The sequence below is a fragment of the Pleurodeles waltl genome, chromosome 2_2 (genome assembly GCF_031143425.1).
Source record: "Pleurodeles waltl isolate 20211129_DDA chromosome 2_2, aPleWal1.hap1.20221129, whole genome shotgun sequence".
NCBI lineage: Eukaryota > Metazoa > Chordata > Amphibia > Caudata > Salamandridae > Pleurodeles > Pleurodeles waltl.
In genome coordinates this window covers 789110652-789134178 of record NC_090439.1, presented here as the reverse complement: position 1 = coordinate 789134178, position 23527 = coordinate 789110652, and the positions used below count along the sequence as shown (strand labels likewise).

The window sequence follows — 23527 nt, the reverse complement described above, 5'->3', positions numbered from 1 at the left end:
ACGCTTGTCCCTTGCTGTGAGATCAAAACTATTTCTATTGCCCCCTTGAGTAATAGAGATTGTACCTCTATTTTTAGTAGAATTGTGTGTTCTGGAGAGTCTGTGAGAATGAGTTGGAATATTTGGTGGAGCGGAGATGAGCTCGAGGCAATAACCATTGCGGATAATTGAGAGTACCCATTGATCTGTGGTGATGTTTTGCCAGTGAGAATGCAATTGTTGCAGTCCTCCTCCCACAGAAGACATATGGGATTGTGGGATGTTTGGGAAGTCACTGTTTAGTGGGTGTGGAAGCACCCTTTGAGGCTGCAAACTTTCCACTGGCCCTGAAATGTTGTTCTCTGTAAGAGCCTCTAAATGACCCCCTTGTGTAGTACTGATGTCCTTGCTTTGGATGGGAGGTGGAAACCTCTGCAGTCTGGGTTTTCAAACCTCCCCTAAATTGCGGTTTCTGAAAGGAACCCACAAAATTGTGTAGTATAAAAGCCTCCTATGGCTTTTGGTGTCTGAGTCTTTTTTTGAGTTTCTCAATGGTTGTGTCCACCTCTGGTCCGAAACGTTGCTGTTTGTTAAATGGCATATTAAGGATTGTATTTCTGGTTTAAAACCTGAGGACCTCAACCATGCATGTCATCTAATTGTGATGCTGGTATTAATTGCTCTAGCTGCAGTGTCAGCTGCATCTAGGGCAGACCTAAGCTGATTATTTGTTATCGCCTGACCCTCATTCACAATTTTCTGCGCCCGCTTTTGGTGTTCCTTGGGTGGGTACTGCAAGAATTCGTGCATCTCATCCCAATGGGCCCTGTCCTATCTTGCTAACAGTCCTCTGTGTTAGAACCCTAGCTTTAACTGATTCTTTAAATATTTCTTCTGCATGTTTAAGCATACCAGAGAGTACAGGTAAACACTGGTATTGCTTATGAGTTGAAGGTAGTGTATTAAAAAGGAAATCCTCTTCTAAAGGTTCTGCATGCATTTGTACCCCATGGTATGCAGCTGCCCTCGATATTACTTGGTTATAAGCTGTACTATCGTCTGGTGGGGATGGTGAAGAAGGGTAGAGATCCGGATCATTAAATGGTATAGCATCCGTATCATACATGTCCCATGGGTCTACAGTAACTGGAATCACCTCTTTGATCTTCTTGTGAAGAAGTGTGAGAGTGTGATGGTGAAGTTGGTGGTGAAGTGAGGTTGTGGTGAAAAAGAAAGTTGCGGTAAATATGGTGGAGAAGGCTGAAGAGGTTTCGGCTTTTCCTTCTGCTTGAAATGTTTTGCCGGTGGTGGGGCAATATCAATAGTCTCCTGAAACAATAACTTTCTTTTAGTCTGTGGAGACAAAAGTAGTAATTTTTACAGTCTCTTTCTAGGTTTGGATTCTTCTCTGCTTGCTGTCCATAACCTCTAAAATAGGTGGAATGTCCGATTCCTCCATTTGCTGTTCAGAGGTATGTTTTGTGCCCTTAAAGGAATAGTTAGTCAATGTTCTGCGCACCTGCCTCATTCAAGCCGAAAGGCCCTTCTCCTTGTGTAAGATGATGTTTTCGGCTCCAAAGTCGGACGAGATGTTTCAGCTCCGAAGCTGTTGGCCGAGGTTTCGGCTCCGAAGCAGAGCATACTCTTTTTGCATCCGATGATGTTGGACGTCGGCTCGGTTTGGAGGTAGAGGCTTGTAATTTTTGGCTTCACCCTGACACCGAAACAGGCGTGGTAACCTGCTGGAGTGTTTTGGCCTTTTTCAGCACTGAACCCCAGGGACAGCAGTGATGCACCCAAGGCCTTGCCTGATTTTTTTAAAACTGGTGTTGGGGCTGGTGTACTCACGTACTGCGCCCCTGCTATTGTCTGTGTCTGAACCTTGTTTGGAGTTGGAGGCTAGGATCGAAACTGCCGTTTGTTCCTGCTCCTCTTCGAGGATGTCGGTGGTGGACTCCGTGTGCTTGGGTGCCATCTCCATTCTTCGTGCCCTTCAATCACGTAGTGTTTTCTTCGATCGAAAAGACCAACACGCCTCACAGATTTCTTCAGAATGTTCTGGAGAAAGACAGATCACAGACCAAGTGCTGGTGGGTATAAGGATATTTTGTGTGGCACCGAGGACAGAATCTGAATGGAGTCCGATCCATCAGGCTATGACACAGTAGGCCCAAACAGGCCCAAGGAGGGCATGAGCGCCAGAAATAGCGTTTCCTTGATCATGCCGGTACTATCGGAACGAGTGCAGAAGAAAATGCTATCGAAACAATACCGATGGAATGAGAAAAGTTTGAGAGAATATACAGTTTGCAAAACGAAAGTCCCAGAGCGAGAGGGAACACGTCCAAACCCGACGGCGGAAAGAAAACAATTTAACAAAGGAGTCGATGTCCATGCTCACTATCACCAAGAGGAGGAGTCACTCGATCCTGTGACTCGAAAAAAGACTTCTACCAAGAAAAACAACTTGTAACACTCCGAGCCCAATACTAGATGACGAGATATGCACAGCATGGGTATCTGCAGCTGCACATGCCGTCAATATATATATATATATATATATATATATATATATATATATATATATATATAAATATATATATATATATATATATATATAAATATACACACACACACACACACACACACACACACACACACACAAACACAAACACACTTCAAGAGAATATATATTTGCTTTAGTCGTCTCACAAAGGGTAGGGAAAGTACTTTGTAGGTGGTATAGTGCTTCATACTACTGGCAGAGTATTTTTATCTCAAAATACAAAGTATGGTTTTAAAGTGGTGTAGGGGTGAGAAACTACCATCAGTGGTTCTTGGTTGTTTAACGAAATTGTAAACACTTGTTTACAAATATATATATATATTTTCTCCTTATAGATGTATTCTGAAACAAGCCCATATACCTTTTTGGCACTGAATAGTTATAGATACTTTCCAATTTTTGTTTTTTCTCATTCTGTGGTGTAATGTAAGGTGTTGACGATCTTCGACATGACTAACTAAAAATGGGTCCTTATGAAGACTTCTCAGCTGGTGCCTGGCTTGTGAGAACAGCCATATTTTAATTAATGTTGTTAAAACTGTCTTTATTAGATGTTTTTTATTAAACAGTAACAGCGATTGTATGGGGTAGAGCATTAGCATCCAAAAGCATATACAGATGATTGGAGCGCCTGGAAATAGGGACTGCAACGAATAGCAAAGCGAAGAGGCAAGCATGTGATGTCGACTCAGGGTGCGGTCTCAGACTTTTTGAATTTGGTGTCCCATGCATAAACCGGGGAAGAGGAGTAGCGGTGAGGTGATTTGGGACCAGAGGGTAGCTAGGTAGAGCGTGTGGTGGTCGTATAGGGTTTGGCAGGCACACTGAGGCAACCATGTGGGAAATGGGTCTGTGGTAGGGAAGGGGCACCAGGTGCAATGGAGGACTCTGCAAGCTTGGTGTGATCAGAGGGGGGTGAGTCATTGAAGAAGCAAGAGGGCTGGCACCCAGGGCAAAGGGAGTCACTGGTGGTGAGCTAGCGAAATGGGATTCACAGGGGCAGATCGTCATTCCAGACAAGCTGCAGGAAGTGATGTAGGAGTGTATCCCAAGCCAGGGAGATGGGATGCTTGTGGAGATGCCGATCTTCCTCATAGTCCAGGGTTTCTCACCTCAGCCCTCCCTCAGCGTTGCAGTGCCCCTCCCTCGGGCCTCAATCACAGGGGCCTGACTATCTCCACTCTAGGGTGAGAGTTCATTTGACGAGGAGGAGAGCGAGGCCAGCAAAGCAGTAGGAGGCTAGATCCCCTGCAGGTTTCTTCCACATTGCATTCCATGAGCCATCACAATACCCACTGGAGCCGTGTTACCAAGTAGTAGGCCTCAAACAAGGGTGCACCAAGGCCACCTCTGCCATTTTTAATTGATTACCTTAATGTGAAGTGGTCTACGTTTGGCGTTACATGATTTAGCATGACTGCTTATGCTACCTACAATGCTCATGCTCTCTGGCATTTCCACCAATAAAATCTAATTTGCTGCAGCTCATTGCATTCACTTCAGGAACATGATGGGCTGAGCAAGCCCTGCGTTGAGTGGAAACATACAGCCCCACACATTTCTCTGCTCTAAACACATTAACCCCACTGAGCAATGTTACAAACCTATTGTATGGACTCTGATGGTGGTGACATACTTGCCCCATAAATAATCAAGTGCTACATCAGATAGTGCTTTGGATAAGTAGTAGTTTGCTAGCAGGGCATTTTATTTTTTAATTTTCCATGTTTATTTAGGTCCTCTGTGCTGGGACTTCAAGTTCAAGTTTATTTAAATACTTAGTTAATAAAAATCTTCACATCATACATGCTCACACCAATTTTTAAAATTATAACGTATAGATTTGCTATAACTAATCGAGAGAGCTTCATTTTGCATTTCATAGCTATATATATTAATTGTCATTAGTAACATAAACCTCTTTGAAATACTAAACGATTTTAATATCATTCTACCTTAAAAAAAAAAATTATTATAAAATTATTTGTAGTGGAGTTGGTACTCTGAAGGTAAAAAAAATACCTCCATGGATTCTGAAAGGGGAAACTTAAAAACGGTATGATCTTCATCTTGTAGGCCAGCAAACATGTGGTTAATGGATATATGATAGTTGTTTTACTATAAAACGCATAAACTTTATAAGTCTGGGGTTTAGGGTAAAGTCAGAAGGTTTAAAACAAGCTATCACCACTTCTCCACAGGACCGTATTCTCCTCTGATTAAAGCCAGTTTTTAGGAGAGTCTTACGCTCATTCAGCAGACCATTACAGATGCAGAACAGATGATTAATGTCTTCCACTCCACACAGCCTACATTGGAAGACTGCTTCAGTACGTTCCCATGGGGGTAGGTGAGCGCCTCCAGGAATAAGTCCAAAACGATGTTTGATAAAAAGATTCTTATTAGCTTTTGACCACCCAGCCTTCAGGTATGGTTGGCGTTTCAAAATTTTGTACTTGTTTATGACCATCCATGAGTGCGACTTAGTTGCTAATAGGCTCTTATCCATAAGTACTGATGTTTTCTTTGCTATTTGGTTCAGGTTTTTTTTTTTAAAGTCCAATAGGAGAGATTTGAATCCCATAGTTCCAGTGCCTCCAAATCTTCTAGGGCCTGATCTAAATACTGTCTAGCTTTGGTTGTAGGGTTCAAGCTGATCCCATTACAGAGTGTCTGGCAGAAATTATTTTCCTTTGTTAATTGTAGGTGTTTCCATGTTTTGATGTAGCTGCATTTCCTAGCTATATTTTGGTTTAAGTACCCAAACTCCAGCCTAATTTGAGCTTGCGAAACATATCCTGGTAGTTGGAATAGAAACCTAAATATTATTCCAACTATTCCATTTAGAATAGTGGTGTCTTGTCCTTGCAGAGCTAGACTACCGTATCCTATAGTTGAATTTGATTTGGCGCAATAACTTGTAAGAGGGAGCGATAGCCAGGGCCATTTAGTGACTTTTTTCAGAGAGCCAAAAGCAAGCAGTAAAACATTTCCTTTCCTATGTAAATCCTGCTTCTGAGGGAGAAAAGAACCCTGTTTATCAAATAGTACACCCAGGTATCTATAATATTTGACTTGTTCTACTACTCCCCTTGTGTGTACCATTTATCAACTCTAAAGGTCTTTTTACTGACTTCCATTACTTTGGGGGTTTTGTGATTGATTTCCATTCCGTTCTGTTCAGCATATTCAATTACATTTGCAATAAGCCAACGTAGTCCTACTTTAGTTCAACTCAAGTGTACTACATTATCAGCGTATAGCAGATTGGAAATGGAGATGTTCCCAACCTTAGGGGAATGCGCGTTTGTTTACCTTATTAAGCTTAGGAGGTCAAATCTGATTAAAAGATAGGCAGCCAGTACGCACCCCTGTTTCAGACCTTGTTTTGTTTCAATTTTCCTCGAAAGGAAAGAACCGCCCGCTATCTTAACTCTAGTCCATGTATCAGCATATAACTGATGAATAGCCTTTAGTAATTTATTTTCCCATAGAAGACTTTGCTGTACTGGGTCAAATGTTGATTTGAAGTCTACAAAGCACAAATACAAAGGTTGATTTTTTTGTTTCCATTTGTCAATGACGATGGAAAGAGTTAAGATGTTTGTAGCCGTTCCATGGCCCTTTGCAAAACCAGTCTGATTTGGGGGAATTATATTGTTCTCAGTTGCCCAGGCGCGAGGATGCTCCGATAATAGGCCAGCATAGTATTTTGCCTCTACATCCGTTAGTTTTCAGGATGAAATTTACTGCCTCCTTTAAATATTGGATGAATTATAGCACCCCTCCAAATCCTAGTTCTATACAGTGGGTATATGTCGAAACCAATGTTTCTCCCCAAAAGGCCGGGTTCATTTTAAATACTGCATTTGGGATTCCATTTGGGCCTGGGGCCCCGCACTTCTACTGCTCTTTAGCAAGTTGACAATCTCCGACATCAAGAAGGCTAAGTATGCAGGTTCATTTTGGGCAGTTGGGGGGATTTGGTGTTGCTCCTTCTCAGCAGTGTTTTCTTGTCTTTACATCTTCCTTTTTTCCATCATATAGGCGGGAGTGATACATTAATTATTCAGTCCACAAAGGCTCTAAAATATATTGGAACTGGTTAAGGTCATTGGGGCCTTATTCAATTCATTTACCATTTTCCAGAAATCCTGTGCATTTGATTTTGTACTCAGGAATAGTGCCTTAGCCTAAAAGTCATGAGTATTCTGCATTTTATGGTTCCATATTTGTTTTCAATAGAAATTGTTGATTTTTTTTAGATCGCCCTTTATATGACAGTCCGTTGGGTATATAGCCTTAATAGTCTCTTCCGTTGCCTTCTTAATTCAGTAGTATGTGCTGAAATTTTTATCTGCTTTTTTATTTTTTCTCGACCCTGGTTTCGGTGTTTTTTTGTGGTCCATCTCTAAGAAGACCAACTGCGAATTTGTCCAGAAATGTTGACCATGTGATTATTGGGACACAAAGGATATCATTTTGGCATTGTTCAAATATCATAGTTGAAAGGATACCAATCGACTCCATTGATTTTTTTATTCCATCGAAGTTTCTTATAGTTCGAGGTAGGAACATCCCTTGTTGCAGTAGGAGCAGGATTAAATATAGCAAAGCCACAGCAAACCTCAAGACATTGCTGACCATGGTCACTTTTATCTGTCTTCATAATATGATACTTAGTGATTAAAGAAAATAGGGACAAGGAGGCCATGGTATAGCCAAGTGTTGCTTGAGTTCCAGTGACATAACATGTGACTGCCGGCGGAGTGTCTTGTAGAAACCTCCCATTTAGGAGTCTGAGTCTGAGTCCGAGGCCCAGAAGGTCTTTACTAAGCAGAGTGCCTTGGTGTCAGGTTTAGCTGGCTCCAAAGCCCCCAGGGACTGTTGCGGCACTGCCCACTGCTGATCTTGCAGCATAATATGGACATCCCTTTCAAAGGAATTTAATAATTTCATATTGAAGTCCCCCGCTAAAAACTTTGGGGATCTTAGATCCTGATGGCCGGTTAAAATTATGTCTATCAATTTAGAAGATGTGTTTTCTGGAGCGTGCATCAGGATGGAGATAGACATTAATTAGCAAAAGTGAGCTCGTAAGCTCCTTGTCCCAACCTTCTAGTTTCACTATCAAAAAGTTTTCATTTCCCTCATATATCCATGTGCATGCTATATTTAATCCAGCTGAAGTAAAGATTGATGGGTTAGTAGCCCAAGTCTCCTATAAAAAAAATAATTATTTTTGTTGGATGTTTGATCTAATCCCGTTTATATTCCAGGACCATACTTGGAGAGGTTTATCGTAGGAAGTTGCCAACCTAAAGAGTGTTGGGCTAATCAGAAATCTGTGCTGGGACTTGCTCTTTCCTACCTTCAGTGAAACACATATGTGAAGCGATAATCAGCTCCACGGCTTCACACCACTTCTACAATTAGCAGCAGATTCTGACTTTGACCATAGCATTAGTTCTGCTTTTTATTCTTGCAATTCTAAAGATAGTTTATAGCGGTAGATGCATACAAGACAGGCACTATTTTCTCTTCCCATTAGTAGCACAGTGCAAACAAGCAAGCAAACTGACTCTTAATTTTTAGTGGCATATGCATGCATATTTTTGTGCCTTGCCTTTCCACCAATGTGCAGTGGGTTTTTATTTATTTTGGCACTGTTATTTTTCCAACCAGTCTACTTTGAGAGGCTCGAGTGTGACAAAGATATAGTAAAGAGGCAGAGATGTGTTGCAGGTGGAAAACTCTTGGAGCGTTTATATCTACCTCTTATGTGTTATACTTTCCATTTTTTTGGCTTGCTTATAATGTCTTCTTGACACTGGTGCTGTTGAGTTACCACTTTGGAGCACATTTCTTCAAACACTTGTACTAACTGTATGCTGTAAAATTTACCATTTTAATCCCATACTTTCCTCAATTTTCTTGTTGGAGGAGAACCCTGCAACTGGACTCCCCTCCCCTTTTTCAGTTTGGGTGTCACTGTGCTTGCTCTCACAGTATATTCAGTTATAAAATATATGCCCTACCACTTTTAAAATTCACCAGCCACCAATAATTGTGCATATTGTAAATGGCACAGGGAAAAACTAGTAGTTGCGTAATCATTCGGGCAATCTAGGTGCTGATTATCTTGATTACCGCAAGCAGTTGAGACGTTTCTGCCAGTGTATCTTGTCAGTTTTACTTGTGTCAATGGGTAAACATCTTCTGCAGTTCCAGAAGCAGTTTGCCAACAACCTGACAATTGATCTGTTCAGCGTCTGCAGTTTGTGGTCTGAACACCATTTTGCAAACCAACTTATGTGAGGTGAACTTTGTTCTGGGATGGTGCAGCAGCAACTGGGTTGAGATACCAGCATAAGTGAATGCTCACTGCAAAAATGGATATGGTATATAGCGTATTTGCCAAGCCTGCATAGAAGACATGGTATCCACATGACAATGGTGTCTCTTTGTCTCTTTTGTGGTCAGGCATAGTGGCGGCCAGCTGGCAGCATGAGAGTAGCCAGCAAAAACAAAATGGCAGTACTAAGAAATAAGAAAATGGTTGCAAGGAAGAAGAACCTAGTATAACCTATGGAAGGTAGAGGTTTACTCTAAAGACAATCCATGAAAACATCAGTGCGGTCAATGTTGAATGGTAGCGAGGGCTCAAAGTTGGTTCTGGTTGGAGAATTTTTTTCAGAAATGTTATTTCTCAGTCTAAGGCAATTGCAGAGTTAGCACCTCATTGCTCCAAATGAGACTCTTTCTTTCATTTTTGATCCATGTGGTAAGTCAAGCTCTGCTTTTGGCGCAGTATCTAGCCCAATGGCATTTTGTAAATCCAAGTATAGTGCACCATCTGTATAGAGAGGAGAGAGCAATCACTCACCCTCATCATGACCACCAGTGTCCCGAAGGAACCAATGTGTTTCTTATATATTATCAGTGTCAGAGCCAAAATTAAACAAGCATTTGCAATGCAACGGGTCTTGCATTTGCTCGAGTTAGAGCTAATAGCGCTGTAAACTCCTAACCAGACTTTTCTTGCCACACAAATTTAAAGAAAAAAAATGAGCATGATTGCGTTATGTAAAACACAGTGCAATAGTGCGATCGTGCTTGGTGGAAAATAAAAAGATAAAATAGTCAGGAAATCATGCTGAAAACATGGAGCCTCGTATGTTTTCAGTAGTTGGCCGGTGCGCTCGAGGACAGCTAAGCACCGGAAAAAGGCATGACGTATCCATGCCTTTTACTAGTGAAATTAAGCAGATTTCAAAGGGCAAGCCCACGAACCAATGAAAGTGACAGGCGTGACATGGGCGTGGTAAAACACCCAAAGAAAGATTACAACAGGGATGGAGCGCTTGTGCACTCGACCCCAAAAATGGAACCAGTGCTGATAGTTGGGCTGATAGGAGGATTGGAAGAGAATTCGTGTGTGGCTTCAAGTGGTACAGGACACAGGGAGAAAGAAGGAAACAGCAGGTGGGAATAGTTGGAGACTATGCAGGGGTTCAACACGTAGGGGAAAAGGTATGTGTTCCCATCTAGTAAAAAAGTAAACTGCCATAAAACCTTGCTCAAGGAAAAGTAGTTCCCTGACATAAATAGGAGAAAGATAGTAATCATTCAGTCAAAACATTGAAACCAAAATGCTCCTCTGGACAAGACAAATGCAAGAGGACAGAGGAAAGTCATTACATCAGGAGGAGAGAGGTAAAAAAGCAAATCAACCAATCTTGAAAAAGGGGTAGACACAACGCCCACTCTAAATACATGCTCAAAGTGCTGCTTACAATACTGTTTGTAACCGCTAAGGTGGTTTGTAGCGAGACAAGGCAATTCATGTTGTGTTCTTGAAGCCTACACACCGCCTCGCTCATTCAACAGACCTAGAAAGCCAAGGTATACAAAACATTCATCGTCCGTTAATGCACAGTTTGGATTTCCATTTAATTCTGTTTTGGGTACACTTTCATGGAAGCACTTTAAGTCTCATTACCATCGCTCCACAACCACAGTTACTGGTGCTAAGAAATGTACAACACAAAGTAGTCACAAAACGATTACAAACTATACTTAAAAATCTTGTTCATGTTTATTCCCAAGAACTGGCTTTACAGTATTTACATTCTAATAGTGAAGAAAGTGTGTTATGTACGTTTGAAAAGACCAAAACATGAACAAAAAGGAAAGGAGTCTTTTTTTTACATTTGGATGTGTGACCCTGCAATGAAAAGGAATCCAAGAAAAAACAGAAATTAAACTGTTGCATTTACCGTTAAAAACCTGACTATCACAGAAAACACTGTACAGATTGTATTAGCTGTACCCTTTACATCAAATGTATAGCCTGAATCGAAAACATTGCTGAACAGATCTGAAATAGTTCGTGGAAGGCATGTCTTGCAGAAGTGTAATTACGCTTAACATATTCAAAGACAACCAAGTGGGTGATTTGATTTAAAAAAAAAAAACCTTCGTAAAACACGTCAGCCGCTTTGCTATCACGATAGCTCTCTGGATTCCGATCTTGACATTTTATAAAAATATTGAAGTGCCTGCTGTTCCGTCGTTTAGCCTGTTCGTGTCTCCGATTACAAACTCAGAATGCCTGAATGCCATAAAAGGGTTTCACACTTGTTCAAAGGCACCTTTTCTACTGCAGGTTAGGTTCTGGCATGGTGTACAGTGGTCATTACCGAGATGGCAGACAGCATAGACTCACGAAACACGACATGGTTATGAACATCTGAATTAGTGACTTTTTAATGTTGTATGCGATTCTTAACAAAATAAATTATTTGCTTCCCTAATACGTTCCGAGAATACAGCATTCCTTAAACAGAGCAACATGAAAAGCATGATCTGGATTGGCGCACCCTGCAATACATATTCATGGTGACCAATTAGACATCCTTAAGACGACGTGAAAGAGGGCCAGAAGGTGCCCAGTCACACTAGGTTACTGGGACTTGTAAGGCAGAACCTTGAAAAGTCAGACACTGCATCAAAATTAGTTCCCAAACACTTGTGGTGCAATTTATTAAACAGCACGTGTTCGTGTGAATTCCACCACCACATTTATTACTGAAGGGGTATTTTATTCAGACTGTTAGAGATCAAAAGTGTCTCAAAGCTGGCCTTTGCCTTGCTTGTTGGTGGAACGCGCATATGCTAAACAGTTCAGGTTTAATAAGAAAATGGCACCAAATAAATGCCATTCTTGTGGTGCCACGAGAGGAAGAACGGATACCTTTGAACTGACACCCGTGAGGTAGGAAACGAGCATTAGTCCCGCGCTACCGGGGAAAATTTAATCTCGAGAAAATTGGCAGGTATTTCATTAAGTAAGTTTTAATACAGATTTCAGACCTTGACTAAACACGCAATAAACCTTCAGTGAAGCTCTCAAAAATATCTCCTGGATATGTAATGTGTCCTTGCGCAACAGGGGGACGCAGCTCCTTTGTGGGAACACTCACTGAACATCAGAAACTAACACCAGCTAACTGAAGAATGTGTTCCTCGTTGACAGTTTTAACCGTGGTAAAATAAAGTTCACTTAATTTTTGATCCTCGAAACCATATATTGTTGCCAGATAAATGCAAGAATGTGCAAGGTAAAGGTACCCTAGTTTCATAAATATTGAGTAATAGTCTGTTTAAAATGCTGTGATTGCACAGTTTTTACCCTAAATCACAAATCGGAATGTGCCAAAACAGAGATCTGCGCATAAATCGCTGGCCAAAGGTTGGCCTAGTACATCTTGTGATGACCACCATGTTCGGCTCTACGATGCCCAGGCTGCCAGGTGCTTCAGGTCATCCTCGTCCTCCGCTCTCCTCCGAGAAGATGCTGCAAAGAAACACCAGGTAGGGTTAGCAAGTACAAAAGTCGCATTATTTAAAATAAAAATAAAAAACATCGCACAAGTGGCATGGAAGCAGAGGACATTTTAATGTAGCTGCCATAATAAACTCGACTGAAATTGCAACTCTGGATTAAGAGAGACAGTCCATTGGTTTTCTCTTCTGCAAAAACTGGCACAAGACCAGTGCAGCGCTTCAGACCACTTAAGCGAGGGGATTGCTCCCAACCGCAGATAGTCCCTATCACAAGAATATCATGTGGTTGGGTCGCAATATTCTACTCTAACCCAGAAGCAGACCTAAACTTTATTACTGCTAATCGGGATGTCAGGCTATACCAGTATACAACTTACACTCTCACGATCAATTTTGAGTGACTTTATATGTTACTCTGCAAATTGTCTCAATCGGCCATTAGCTGCATGTAATGCACCAAAATAACAATGAATAGATACATGATCATACAACGCTACCAGTATCTTCTTCGTTCAGAATCAAAATGCTGGGCTACAAGAACTGGCCTGCAGTCGTCTACTGAGGCATTCGTTCTACCATTTACTCCACACACTATCCTATAATATAAATCAAACCACTTTGTGATTGTCTACTAAAGACCTACTTCTCAATAAACAGAAACAGTTTTAATCCTCCAGAAGCCACTTAACCCAATGTAACTAAGAGCCAGATAAACGAACACACTGGTCGCAAAAGCTGGTCACAATTGGCAACCAGTAATATTGTGGCCAGTGTGAAATTTTTCAAACTGACCTTCCCTATCATGAAAACAATAAAGGGAGCTCTAGCAGAATAGATATATCAAGGACTTGAATCAGTGGTTGATTTATTATTTGTCGCCTCGGGTGGATTAGCTTGCCTTATACAAGTAAATCATTTTAATTTACATAATGGGAATGCTTTAAATTATAAAAGGTATTGCTGCACCAGAGTCAAAAAAGGCAATGACTACAAAAGTCATTTCTCAAACAAACATTTACTTTTAATTATTTGTCTGCTTTACAAAACAAGTAAGTATGTCACAAATTGAGAGACAATAAAAAATATCAACTGGTCTTACAAGCTTCTAAAATTGTCAGAAAGTGCAACAAATATCCAAAACGACACTTTAAATATAGGTGAACAATGTAACCGCAATGACTAAATGTGCCGTTGTTAAGGCAACAAGAAGAAACCGTCTCCAGATTACAGAATCTGTTTATAATAGACCAATTTATACATACCTCAAATTAATTGCATCCACCAACACTTGTATTGACCTATAACCCTGTCGGTTTTATGTATATTTTCCTTCCTCAAATGACGTTGGTCCTGATTGGTAAGGGTCGACGTGTTTTGGCCTTCTGTTTTGTGCCCTCCTCAGCACGGTGCGAGACCAGAGTCACCCAAGCTAAGGCTGGGTCGGGCAGCAATCTAAATAAATAAGGAGGCTTAAAGAAAATCCTCTTGAATGTCTAATGCTCAAAGAAAGGGACCATCTGCCAACAGGCTAGCTTGGAATGAACGATGCCCGATTCAACATGGGGATAAGGAGACCTTCAAATGTTGCACCGCTGGTAATGTGTTAAAAATATGATGCTTGCTGTAACATGTCAGAGTGGTGGAACAGCCTCTCAATTAGCTGGTTTCAGTTGCGTCCACGATCCGCAAACTGGTGTGTGCGACTGTTCACTACGCCTTGCTTGAGCAAGCATCATACTTTTAACATCTTACCAGCGGTGCAAGGTTTGAAGGTCTCCTTTTACTCATGCTGAGTCGGGGCATCGTTCATTCCAAGCTAGCCTGTTGGCAGATGGCCCCTTTTTTAGAGCATTAGACATCCACAACCGAACTGTGAGTGTATCAGCCCAGATTTTCATACAATTTTCTCAAATGATTTGTCCTGGCCAGGAGGAGGGTATCACCTGTAGTGTGGACATTCCCAGCCTATCCCACCCTCCAAAGCCCTGAAGGCAACTTCCCGGGGAAGCCAAACGTAAAACAGCCCCTTGGGCAGGACCTCCATCTTGACCAGAACCACCCTCCCTATTATTGATAGCTGAAGGGAAGACCACTGAAGGGTGCCTTTCCTAAGGTGGTTTAGTAAGGAAAGTATATTCTATGACCAAATAACCTACTTCTTGTGTACTACCTGAATGCCCATATACCCGAATTCCCACCCAGTTAGTCCAGGCCGTCACATCAGTGGTGATAAGAGAATACCCTGGACACTGAGCCCACAGTGGGTGGAAAACTCACGTAGGATTTGCATAGCATGTGGCCCTGACTTCAAGGGGTTACTCAGGTGTACCAAGAATCACCCACAAATAAGGACACTGTATTCAGTGGATTGTGACCAGCTAACGTCTGTCAGCCATATGTCTCATCTGAGCATTTGGGCTATGGGGCTCAATTGCCAGAGCGGATATCCCTGGCTTGTGCCCCACCTGGCACGACTGCTTCTATGATCACTCAGTCCTTTAACACTGCATCATTATGTGCAGTGAAGCAGCTGTACAATATTTAGACCATGTCAAATCACATCCACCTCGCACTTTTCTAACTACAACCAACAATAATTTCGACTATGCACTTGAAAAACAATGCCAATCAAAGTACTTATTGGAATCATCAGTGGTATCGAACTCTATACAAATGCTAATGTAAAATAAAAATACAATACCACACAATGAAGGTGTTTTACACTTTAGGCTGACATCTTTGCTTTTCTACAGAATTTCTGGCTTTCAAGAGTTCACATAAGCAGATTGACAAATAAGTATAGATAGAGTACCAAAGAAATGCACGAAAGGAAATGCACGAAAGGAAATAAAAGCATCAAACAACCAAACAGAAAAAGACACTGCCAGTTCCAAATTCATGAAGCAAGAAGATAAATCATGTAGGGTAATTTGTTTAAAGAACTAAACCCAGGGGCAGGATTGTGAGGTCGAAATGAGAAAGGAAAGCACCATTGTTGTACCTAAAAATTTATTGAATTTTCATAGCAGAAAGCAACTTTGGGGCGCTGCAGGTGACCAGTTGAAGCACAAGCAGAGGGAAAAGTGGGGGTTGTCTACTTAAGAAAGAACGAGTCCTACCGGGAATCGCAAAGCATAAGGTGTGTAAGGCAACAGGAACAGAAGAGATCCAGACTCAAAATTTCACTACAGAAATAACCAGATACCAAAGACAGGAGAAACGAAGAGTAAAATTTAGGGCAAGAGGTCGTGGTTCTCTCTTTGGGTGCTCTCGGCCTTCAAGACCATTTTCTTCATGAAACCAGAGCGCAGACATTTTTGTGAGAGGGAGGGGTTAAATGAGCAGCACCCTTAAGCATTTGTTGACAGTTTAATAAACTCAAAGCTAAATTATGCCATCGCCCGATACGTTTACTTGTTTTTAGAGTAGGGTTTTCAGTGAATGGCTCAAACTACAAAAAAAGAGTAGCTGCAGAATCAAAAACTGAAAATTAAATTTGATAAAAAGCCTGGGATAGACCTTGGTAAATAAAGTGACACAATGAAGCGCCTGAAGAGTGGGGAATGGGCTGTCTAGGTGAGTTAGTGGTGCTCGTCGGTTACCAAATTCTGTCTAAAATACTAAGACCAAAATCCAGCAATGTCACAGGAAGCTTTCCAAGAAAGAGAAAATTATCAGCCCACAAGAGCACAGAGAGATAACGGAGAAGCCTAAATATGCCCTTTCCGGTCATCAGTTTAAACTTACAAGTTGTATATCAAACATATCTACTCACAATAAAAACAAGCTTAATAAGAACATTCCAATGTATTTTTTCTTTGAGACAAAACATACTTGTCCCTGCTGCTAATAAGAGAAGGTACGACAGTGATTATGACTTGAATGCTAATGACCACAAAGGCACAACCCCAGCCCAGTCAGTTGCCCCAGTGTTTGACAGGCCAAATAGTTGCACAGAAATATAGCCCAAGACAACTGCATACTTTTCTGCCTGACATACAAGACTGAATATCAGACTTCACAACGTATGTCTCTACCAAGTCGTACTTTACAACACATGTAGGACAATACATTGGCAGTTACAATGCACTGGATTACGTCATACTTCATTACTAAAAAAAATACACACATGTATATGTTTATATATACACACACATATATATTTGAAAACTCCTCACCCTTTCTCTAAACCCTAAAATAAAACCCTCAACTACCCCTGAACTTTAAAATCCCATTACTCTTACCAATCCCCGAACCCTACAATTACCCTACCATTTCTTACCCCACACATCTCTTAATTCCAAAGCAACCCTACCCCCTACCCACACCGGAAGACTGAAGACCCCCTACTACCACTAACCCACACTAAAAACTCCTTACAAACCTTTATATCAGTGGTTCCCAACCTGTGGTCCGGGGCCCTGGGGGTCCGCGGAGCCTTCTTAGGGGGTTCGCGACTGCTTAGAAAATTAAAAAATATTAACAAATATTGACAAATTAGGTCTCATGCTTCCAGTAATGACTCAGTGGGGGTTCCCGAATTCCAATGATAATTTAGTGGGGGTCCCCGAGTTCCATTAATGATAAACTGGGCGTCCACAGAAGTCAAAAGGTTGGGAACCACTGCTTTATATTATAGCCCAGTAGCCAATGGTTAGGACCACGTTTCTATAGGAAAAGCATTTTTGATTTGCTTATAACTTTGTTGCTGTTTGACAAATTTTCACAAAACTGAAAAAAACAAAAAAACTCATTTAGCTCACTCCTGGAAAGTTTTGGAGTGAGCCATCAAGCTGGGGTAGAGAAAGGGGAGAAGGTCCCAAAAATCATTTTCACCATCATTTTTCCATTGGAAAATGTAACAGATACCGGAAAAACTGCTGAACTGAATTACACCAAATTTGGCATAAAGCTTGGTCCAGAATGTGTGCTTTTTGTGACTTGGTTTCACAGTGCAGAGGATCTGCAGAGCCGGTAGATCTTGAGATAACATCGGATTGGCTGCCACCACATCAACAAAGATGTGATGGCAGCCATTATAGGGCTCGAGCACTCAGTTCCCCAGTGCTAAAAAAAGGTTAAATAAGCATTTGCAATGCAATGGGTCTCACGTTTGCTCAAGTTAGAGCTATTAGCGTTTTTCAAACTCCTAACCGGACTTTTCTTACCACAAACTGAAAAGTAAAACAGTTTCACATAAGTGAGCCGATGGCTGCCATGACCGCAAAGCAGACACACAAAAAGAAACAGAAGTTCGTTCGCAGTGAAACAGATCGACAAAAATGCAATTATCCATGGAACCGGCAAAAGTGCAATTACCCATGTAACAGGGTTGATGTCATGCAAAGCGCTTGATTACTGCCCAGCGAGATCACGCTGCCTACAAAATAAAAGGAAAAAGTAGTCCAGAAACCATATGGAAAACATCGAGCGTCGTGTGTTTTCAGTAGTTGGCTGGTGCGCTTGAGGAGAGCTAAATACCGGAAAAGGCATAACGTGTGCATGCCTTTCACTAATGAAATCAAGCAAATTTTAAAAGTCAAACCCACGAACCAACCAAAGTGATGGGCGTAGTTAAAAGCCCGTAGAGAGATTACATCAGGGACTGTGTGCTTTGCATCTCGACCCTGAAAAAAAACATATGGGGGCAGGATAGTGCTACCCTTACATCAAAGGATTAGTGGGGAGTCCTCCAGAGGGCCCCACACCTCAGCAAAAAACAAACTTTTTTTCCAATTACCGCAAATTTGCAGTGGATCTATGGAGATGCTGTAATTTTTTTTCTAAGGGAAAAGATGTGGTGGGCCTTGTGCAAATAATTTTGAATGGGGACATGGAGTTTTTCCCTGAGCCTTTTCTATGCCTTGAGGTTCCCATTTCCAGGGGCAGATTGATATATAAGGAGGAAGGGGGCATTCAGTACCTTCCCCAGGCCATCTAGAGGCCCGGGGACCCCATCCCCTAGGGCCGAGTTAAATGTTATGTGGAGGTGGACAAGCAGCCCCCCTTGGGGCTGATTAATTTCTAAAGGGGAGAGGGCTTGTAGCTCCACCCATCCCCAAGCCCCACCAAGGCCCGGGGACCCCAACCCCTGGGGCGGTTTATACTTTTGTGGGAGGGGTGCATGTGGCTCTCATACCCAAGCCATGATAGGCCCAGGGCCCGCCCCCCCCATCACTGGCTCAGTGACGGGGTACCAGGGACCCCATCCGCTGGGTCACTGTTGTTTCCCTGCCCGTAAGAGCACCCATTGGGAGTAGAAGGCTTCAGCCAGATGGGAGCACAAATGTTTTCCCTGCCTATGCTCTTGCAGGCAAAGAACTGCTCCAGCCAGGTAGGAGCAATGCAAGTTTCCGGCACACCCAGGATAGGTGCTGGAGGGAGAGCTGCATGGCTGCGAGGGCCAAGGGCTTCACCCTACAGCTTCCAACAATGGAAATGTTGTGGGGTGTCTGGGTGCACACCAGCGAGGTGAAGTACCTAAAAATACTCTTTGTTATGCTTGCCAGTGTGGTAAAGTCTGCATGGTAAAAGTACCATGTGATAAAAGCTGCATGGAAAAGGAAACATACTACCAAGGCAACAAACTGCCTGAAGAGTATTTGACTCTCTTATCAACCAACATAAGAATTTAGGGACACCTTCCTACAGAGCTGTATTACTAGCTGGGTGTCTGCCAAGGCTGATCCTATTCAGATAGGATGATGACACTAACTTCGCAGTAGAAGCAGTAATGACACCTCTCTACAGCTTCTAATACTGCTTGGTAAGAGAAGATGATGAATTATTCTACTTATGCACGAGGCACTCTGGTGTGGGTCAGGGCAGGTGTTCCCTTCACAGCTGACACAACAGTTGTTGACTGGGGGTCACTATGTCTTTGTTGAGGGCTGATTGGAGAGTTTGTCACATAATTGGCTCTATATATGCCCCAACTCCAACTAAATGGAGTTATTAATCAAATTATCTGGGGTACTTTCACAATGGAGTGGGATCCCATGGCTCTTTGGGGGTGGGTAGGGGTATGGGGGGAAATTTAATAGTGTTCTGAGAGTCAACTTAAATTGCTCCTGCCCCTTCTTCCACGAACAGTTGCCATCTCCAATGCCCAGGTGCTGACTGATTGGCTTGGAAATTGGCAGCTATCAGACATATGGTGCCTGCATATATTCTACTCACACCCATATGACCTTCATGCCAGTATAGATCGAATGGCTGGCACCCGGACACCATCCCCCACATAACCCACATTGACTACCTGAGTCGCACCCACTCAGATCATAACTGTAGGAAAGCACCCTTTCTGGCATGATTAGCCCCCACTTTTTGCCTGATATCGGATGTAATTTTGACTGAAAGTGCACTGGGTTCCTGCTAACCAGGTCCCCAGTGCCTGATCTTTCCCCTAAAACTGCAAAGTAATTTCCCCAATTGACAAAACCTTTAGCACCCTATGTAAGTCCATAGTAAATAGTACCCCTGGCACCTCGGGCCTGGGGTACTAAAAAGGGTCCCCAAGATCTGCAGCACAAATTGTGCCACCCTAAAGGACCCCTCACCAAGCCCATGACAGGCTGCCATTGCGGGCTGTATGTCTTGGAGCAGATAAAAGTGAAAACACAACATTACACAATGCCTGTGTGCCATGCCCTCTAACACTACATATAATAGATGTAAGTCACCTCTCTAGCAAGGCTTACAGCCCTAAGGCAGGGTGCATTTTATTACATGTGAGGGTATATCTGCTTGTCTTTGTCGATTCTCAGACAAAGTAAGTAACCATGGAAGCCATTTTAAACATGTGCTGGACACGTCACTACGAGTTTCCAAGCTAAAGGATGGCTTCACTGAAGATAGGGATGTTTGGTATCGAAACATCTCATATTGGTGAACCCATAGTGATGTCAGTGTTGGATTTACCAATACATGCACTCAGAAGGCACCTTAGAGGAGCCCCCTGGATTGTGTCAACAGACTGGTCCTGACCAGTTCTGCCACCGTAGCCACATTTCTGACCCCTCCCAAAGACAGCATGGACATTCCAGGGCGGAAAGCTTTGAAGGTCTAGCTGCCTTTGTAATGCAACCCAGGGATCTCCAAATGGCGGAGATGACCAATGCCCCTTGTCCTGACCCCACTTTTGGCAGCAAGACAAGCAGGAAGATTAGGAAGTGAGCACACTTCATGCCAGTCCCACCCCTAAGGTGGACAAGCTGAAGTGGACCACTCTTTTTAAATCCCTCCATCGTGGTTTGGAAGGAATTAGGCCACTAGGGTTAGGGTATGCCCTCTCCAGGCTTAAGTGGTCATAGAAAGGGTGTAGTCATCTTAAAGGTGTGCAACCCATTGGCTGCCACCTGGCATTCCCTGTAACAGCCCTAAATTGAGTATTTAGGTGGCACCCCTGAACCTCAGATCCTGACGACCTAAGAAGAAAAGGACAAAGAAGAGTTGCACCCGTAGAACAGAACAGAAGGAGCTGACCTGGTACTAACCCTGCGACCTGTCTGCAACCCATGGCGAACTTTGCACTAAAAGATGGCTCATTGTGCACCTGAACCTCCAGAAACCTGGGAGGACCACCCGCTTTTGAAAAAGACTCACGTCTCCCATGAGCAGTGGCCATGTTCCATAACCAACCCTAAAGAAAGGACTCCACAGCCTCCAAAACCTTAAAGACCCAAAGTCTGAAGTCACCACTGCACCTGCTGTCACCGACCCAATTGGGAGTGGACCTCCAGTGCCAACAAGGTTCCCCAACTGTCCAGAGACTGAGTCCATCGTGTTTTCACCCCTTCTGGACTCCCTGAAGTCTTCTGCAGCCTCTGCATGCGAGCCCACTCTCCCTCGGCTTCTGTGGGGAGGGAAACCTGACACAACCACTGCACCTGTCGCCATGGGCCCGAGTTGAAGTGGACTCTTGGTGTCAAGAACGTCTCCCAGCTCCCCTGAGCTTGAGTCCACTGTGGGTTCACCCTGCCACTCAACCGCGAGTGCTCCTGGACAGTGAAACCAGACACCAAAGGACACCCCTGCATCTGTCGGACCTGGTGAGGAGGACCAAAGATGCATCTACATCCCGAGCATCCCAAGTTTGCAACTTACCTGTTCATTATCCCCGACTAGCTCCCCCAGCCAGAGCCTACAGCCTAAACTCATGGGGACCAATCCCGACTGAAATACATTGGGCACCCAACGCCATGCTGCACCTCTACACCTGGCCGCCCCAGTGGTGCCCGGAGTGACCCATGTCCAGCACTTATCTTAAGTCTACAAGATTGGTCCCCTGAGTTGTCGTAAAGTGCTCGTTTGACAAATGTGTTTTCCTTCCGTAAGTTAATATTGAAGAACTCCGAAACTGCACTGTGTGGATTTTTGCTAGTGAAAAGAATTTATGCTTAAAAACTTACTTACCTTATAACGAAGTTCTTGGGTTTAAAGTATATTTAAAATGAAGTGTTAATTTTCTAAATGAGCCTCAGATTTATTCTTTGATTGTGTCTCTCATTTATTGCCTCTGTGGGTACAAAAGATGCTTAGCACTACCCTCTGATCAGCTTAACTGCTCACCCACACTACCACAAAATAGAGCATTAGTCCCATCTACCTTTGCCTCTGCAAAACAATTGGGATCCACTGGACTCTCTGCACAATGTACTTGTTTTTAGTGCACCATATACAGAGCCAGCATCCTACAATAATTCCCCCAATACCTAAAGCTACACTGGGACACATGGCCTCCCCCTATCCCAACATGGAGGCTGCAACGGGCAGCACTGGATGATCCCCCATTTTGCACTTCTCTGGGCACCTCCACCGCAGAACACTGATATAAATGCTAGTACAACCGGCAACCAGGCTGATCGAGTGGGATGCTTTTAAGGGGTCAGTGCCTGGGTTACACATGGAATGTGTGGACAGAGATCGCTCAGATTGAATGTAAACTGTTGAGTTGTGAATCACATGCCCTCTTGGCCCTCAAGCACAGGGATCGCCTTTTGCAGGTACGCAGAAACATGCTAGATTTTTGGAAAGACTGCACTGTCTTAATTATGCAGCCCACTCGGCCAGAACACACGCCGAGGCTGATAAGGCAGGGTAGTTACTGGCATGGCTCACCCGCCAGGTGGGACTGTGGCAGTCCATAATGGAACTTCAGGAAGCCTCTGGAGCCCTCCTGCATACACAGAGGGATATTCATGTCAAGCTGACATGCAATTACACCACGCTGTATGCGTCAGTAATGTCTGTGTCCATGGATGTTGACTCCTTAGCGAACATGTCCTTACCTTGACTGTCCCCTGAGAAGAGAGTTGAACTTGATGGTGATATTACCCCAGTCAAGAATCAGGAGGCCATCTGTGTTCTTGCCACAGGCAGAACTCTCGGCCCAGACGGCCCGACCAAATTTTACAAACCTTATGCTCTGCTTCTAGCCCTTCACCTGAAGGCATTGTATGATGAGGCTCCACTTTCCACCTAAATGCCAGCCATACTCATGAGGAATTTCTCATCTGTCTCCTAAAACCAGACAGCAATCCTACTGCATTGGGGGTCATAAAGTCCATTGGCATTCCTTGACACAGATTAGAAGATATTGGCCAAGATCCTTGCAGACCGCTCAACTCTCCTGATCCCAGCATTGATGCACCCAGACCAGAACAGGTTTGTCCCTGCCCGCAGTACCTCCCTTAACTTGCAGAGCTTTTTCTGGATCCTTGAAAAATGCCACCCATCCTTAGCCGCGAGAGGCCTGCCTCAGGCTAGATTTGGAGAAGACTGTTGTCTCAATGGAATAGGCCTTCCTATTAGACATGTTGCCATGTTATGGCCTGGGGAATTGCTTCATTCAGATGGTGAAATTACTTTACACCCTGCTGCTCACTAGAGTGAAAACAGGTGCTCTCATTTCTGACTCCATCCTGATTCATAGGAGCACCAAAAAGGAATATCTGCTGTTCCATTTTCTATTTTCACTGACCATGGAATCTGCTGGCACTGGCCCTCTGGCACATGGATGGAACTGGGGATTCCACTGGAGAGTGGTCTGCACTCAGTCCATCTGTGTGCAGATGATTTGACTCTGTACCTTATGAATGTGCATGCAATCCCAGCTGACATAGCACTCATTTT

General features: G+C 43.2%; 1 protein-coding gene across 1 annotated transcript in view; it reads right to left on the bottom strand.

Moving 5' to 3' along the window:
- Positions 1 to 10624: 10624 nt before the first annotated feature.
- Positions 10625 to 23527, bottom strand: part of CHMP4C (charged multivesicular body protein 4C) — a 154606-nt gene continuing 141703 nt past the window's right edge. Inside the window, exon 5 of the mRNA XM_069220417.1 lies at positions 10625 to 12404. Coding sequence (XP_069076518.1) covers positions 12340 to 12404 — 65 coding nt within the window. The 3' untranslated portion in view covers positions 10625 to 12339. The remainder of the gene's footprint in view (positions 12405 to 23527) is intronic.